The 4009-nt window shown below is 47.1% G+C and overlaps 1 protein-coding gene across 1 annotated transcript in view; it reads right to left on the bottom strand.

The window, feature by feature from the left end:
* Positions 1-4009, bottom strand: part of LOC107298618 (F-box DNA helicase 1) — a 24338-nt gene that overhangs the window by 437 nt on the left and 19892 nt on the right. The window contains exons 13-16 of the mRNA XM_029286577.1: positions 3373-3472; positions 3164-3288; positions 2132-2189; positions 1007-1195 (exon numbers count right to left, since the gene is read on the bottom strand). Coding sequence (XP_029142410.1) covers positions 1007-1195; positions 2132-2189; positions 3164-3288; positions 3373-3472 — 472 coding nt within the window. The remainder of the gene's footprint in view (positions 1-1006; positions 1196-2131; positions 2190-3163; positions 3289-3372; positions 3473-4009) is intronic.

The raw sequence follows: 4009 nt of genomic DNA, 5'->3' as shown, positions 1-4009 counted from the left end.
GAAGGAAGGAAGGAAGGAAGGAAGGAAGGAAGGAAGGAAGGAAGGAAGGAAGGAAGGAAGGAAGGGAGAACTGTGGGGTCCTTGGTGCTCTCTGAGCTGGGTGGTTTCCTTGCAGACGTTTCAAGACCCAACTAGGGAACATCATCAGTGCTAGAAGGGAGCGGGGTTTGCAGGAAGGAGGAGGAGGAGGAGGAGGAGGAGGAGGAGGTGGTGGCAGAGGACTGTATGGTCTTTGGTGCTCTCTGACTTGGTGGTTTTCCTGTAGATGTTTCATAACCCAACTAGGGAACATCATCAGTATTAGAAGGGAGTGGGGTTTGCAGAGAGGAAGAGGAAGAGGAGGAAGACTGTGGGGTCCTGAGCTGGGCTGTTTTCTTGCAGACATTTCATGACCCAACTAGGTAACATCATCGGTTGAGCTCATGTACCTCATAAAGATTTATTTTTTTTTCCTGTCAAAGATCCCATTTGAACCCCAATTTTACCTGGCTTTAAGGTAGTCCCCAACTTATGACCACAACTGAGCCCAAATTGAGCCTCAAAGTTCTGATTTGTTCGGTCTCGCTCGGAATCATGACCTTTCCATTGCTGAGCAAAACAACCATTAGGTGACAGCTTTGCTCCATTTTATGACCACAGCCGTTAAGCGAATCACTGCAGTCGTTATGTTAATACGGCTGTAAAGCGAATCTAGCTTCCTGAGTGACTTTGATTGTCGCAAAAGGGGGAATCACATGACTCCGGGGACAGGGCAACCGTCATAAATGTGAGTCCGTTCCCAAGCGTCCGAATTTTGATCACGGGACCCTGGGGACGCGGCAACGGTCGTGAAGTGTGAAAGACGGTCATAAGTCACTTTTCTCGGTGCCGTTGTGACTTTGAACGGTCACTAAAGGAACTGTCGTACGTGGAGGACTATCTATATTATAGGCAGACGATAATAATAATAAAGAAGCTAGTTTGAATGCCATTCGTCTGGATCTGGTTCTTTGCGCAGGATATTTACCTGCCTCTTCTGGAGCCGAGACATGGTGCTGGGATATTTTGTCCAACAGATCCGGAATAGAACCCGGAGTTTTCTCCACAATGGCAATTTTTGATTTTAGTTCTTCGTCTTCTGCTTCTTTCGCATAGCTCTTGAAGAGGGCGAAGCCTTCCCAGCTTTGGATGAAGGGATCCTGTATCTCGAGTTTCCCTAAGAAGATCAAGGCGGGTTGTTAAGTGAGTCACGTCCGACTTTACAACCTTTTTTTCCTATGGTCAGCTGGGGGAGATCTCCCAGGACGAGAAGCAATGGGTGGAAACTGATCAAGGAGAGAAGCAACTTAAAACTAAGGAGAAACTTCCTGACAGTTAGAACAATTAACCAGTGGAACAACCTGCCTCCAGAAGCGGTGAATGCTCCAACACTGGAAGTTTTTAAGAAGAGACTGGACAGCCGTTTGTCTGAAATGGTGTAGGGTTCCTGCCTGGGCAGGGGGTTGGACTTGATGACCTGCAAGGTCCCTTCCAACTTTATTATTATTATTATTATTATTATTATTATTATTATTATTATTATTATTATTATTATTATTATTATCACGTGACCCCCCGGGGACACTGCAACCAGCCTAAGTACCTGCCAGTTGCCAAGCGTCTGAATTTTGATCACGTGACCACGGGGAGGCTGCGACGGCCGTTAAGGGTGAGAAGCAGTCGTAAGTCACTGTTCTCAGTGCTGTCGTAATTTCGAACGGTCACTAAACAAACGGTTGAGGCTGCCCAAAGACTGATCCGAAAACAGGGACTTACGACCCAGGTTTGAAGTTGTGACACTCCAGCCTCCTTTGTTGTTGTGTTGTCACGGGGCAACGGGGTAGCCTTTATGGCTGTCCCCAGTTTCCTACGTTCAAAATCACCGGGTTTTACAAGGCTTTGCTGAAAACTCTCACCCACAGCGAACCCTTGATTCACTTAACCAGAGATCTCGCTCAATGACCCCTGCAGAAAGGGTCGTAAAAGCAGGTTGGCCGCATAACTGACCCATTTTATGACTTCACAACATATGGCCACATTGGGCAGGCTCCGTGAAGCGCTGCCTGTACACACAGCTTGGACATCTACACAAACACCGGCAGAGAGAACTCACGTTCGTGAAGAAGCGCCCAGATATCACGAATCTGGTCAAGGCCAAAGGCTTCGAGTCCCTGATTAAAAGAGGACAACAAGAACAACATCAAGTAGAAACAAGAACAACATCAAGTAGAGCCCTCTGAGATGGGACACGTAGTCCGATGCATAGTCATAATTATCTGTCCGCCCTCTGGGGCTCCTTAATGCCCTCCAAACATTAAGATGCATCTGTAGAATCCACTGGTTTTGCCACACATTCCTCAACATAGCAGCCGTCCAATATTTGAGGGGCTGCCACAAAGAACGTATCCTCCAAAGCACCGGGACGCAGGAGAAGAAGCAACGGATGGAGACTCATCAAGGAGAGAAGCAACCTAGAACTACGGAGAAATTTCCCTAACAGTGAGAACAATTAACCAGGGGAACAGCTTGCCTCCTGAAGTTGTGGGTGCTCCAAAACTGGAGGATTTTAAGAAGAGACTGGTACAGCCCCTTGTGTGAAATGGTAGAGGGTGTCCTGCCTGAGCAGAGGGTTGGACTAGAAGACCTCCAAGGTCCCTTCCAACTCTGTCATTCTGTACGCTATAAACAACCCTGAGATGCTGAAGCACAACAGGGACACTGCAGATATCTCAAGAATATTAACTTTGGAGGTGTCATGAATCAAACAGTTCAGTCTTTTAGGGAACATTAACATCTTCAACACTGGAGTAAAAATTGCCAACAAAAAGTCCAACCATCTCTTGAAGCTATGGATTTTTAGTTTTTAGAGGGAGGGAGGGAGGAGAAAGATAGAGAGGAGGGAGGGAAAGAGGGAGGGAGGGAGGGAGGAAGGAAGAGCTGAAGGAGATGGGGAGAGAGGGAGGAAGAAAGAAGGGAAGAAGAGAAGAAGGAAAAGAGGGAGGGAGGGAGGGCTGAAGGAGATGGGGAGGGAGGAAGGAAGAAAGAAGGGAAGACGAGAAGGTAGGAAAAAAGGAGAGAAGGTAGGAAAAGAGGAGAGGGAGGGAGGAACTCCTACTGTGTCCTTCCTGCGCCTTCTCACACTCACCCCGAGCAAGTGTATCTTAGCAGGTGCGTCTCCACGGGTAAGTTTCACAGCATCCTCAAAGACAGTTTTGTTGGTCCGGGATAAGTGGGCCACCTTCCCCTCCACGCCGACCCCACTGACGTCACCTGTCGAAAAGAGAGCACCGCCTCAGTCCCGCCTAGCCAGACTCACCTGGAGCAACAAAAGGACGACGGGCTTCAAAGACTCACTTTCCTGCTTGTTCCCCACCAGCGTTTTCTTCCGGACTCCCTGGGAGACGTCCAGAATGGTCGCGCCAACGTAAGCGATTTCGAAGCCAAAGCGAAAACTCTGCGGAAGCAAGAGGGGGAAGGAAAATGCAGCATCACTTGTTTTGCAGGGGTCTTCAGTGAATGCCACACTGATCAAGCAAACCAAGACTGGAAGTGCTGTTTTTTGGCAAAACCATTGTAACACTAGCACACACGATATAGGTAGATAGGTAGATAGGTAGATAGGTAGATTAGATAGATTAGACAGACAGACAGAAAAAAAGAAAGGCAGGGATAGATGATAGACAGACAGATAATAGATAGATAGATAGATAGATAGATAGATAGATAGATAGATAGATAGATAGATAGATAGATAGATAGATAGATAGATAGATAGATAGATAGATAGATGGACGGACGGACGGACGGACGGACGGACAGGCAGGCAGGCATAGATGATAGACAGACAGATGATAGATGGATGGATGGATGGATGGATGGATGGATGGATGGATGGATAGATAGATAGATAGATAGATAGATAGATAGATAGATAGATAGATAGATAGATAGATAGATAGATAGATAGACAGACAGACAGACAGACAGAAAG

The sequence above is a fragment of the Protobothrops mucrosquamatus genome, unplaced genomic scaffold (genome assembly GCF_001527695.2).
Source record: "Protobothrops mucrosquamatus isolate PMUCROS unplaced genomic scaffold, P.Mucros_1.0 scaffold4135, whole genome shotgun sequence".
NCBI lineage: Eukaryota > Metazoa > Chordata > Lepidosauria > Squamata > Viperidae > Protobothrops > Protobothrops mucrosquamatus.
This window is presented reverse-complemented; position numbering and strand designations above follow the sequence as displayed.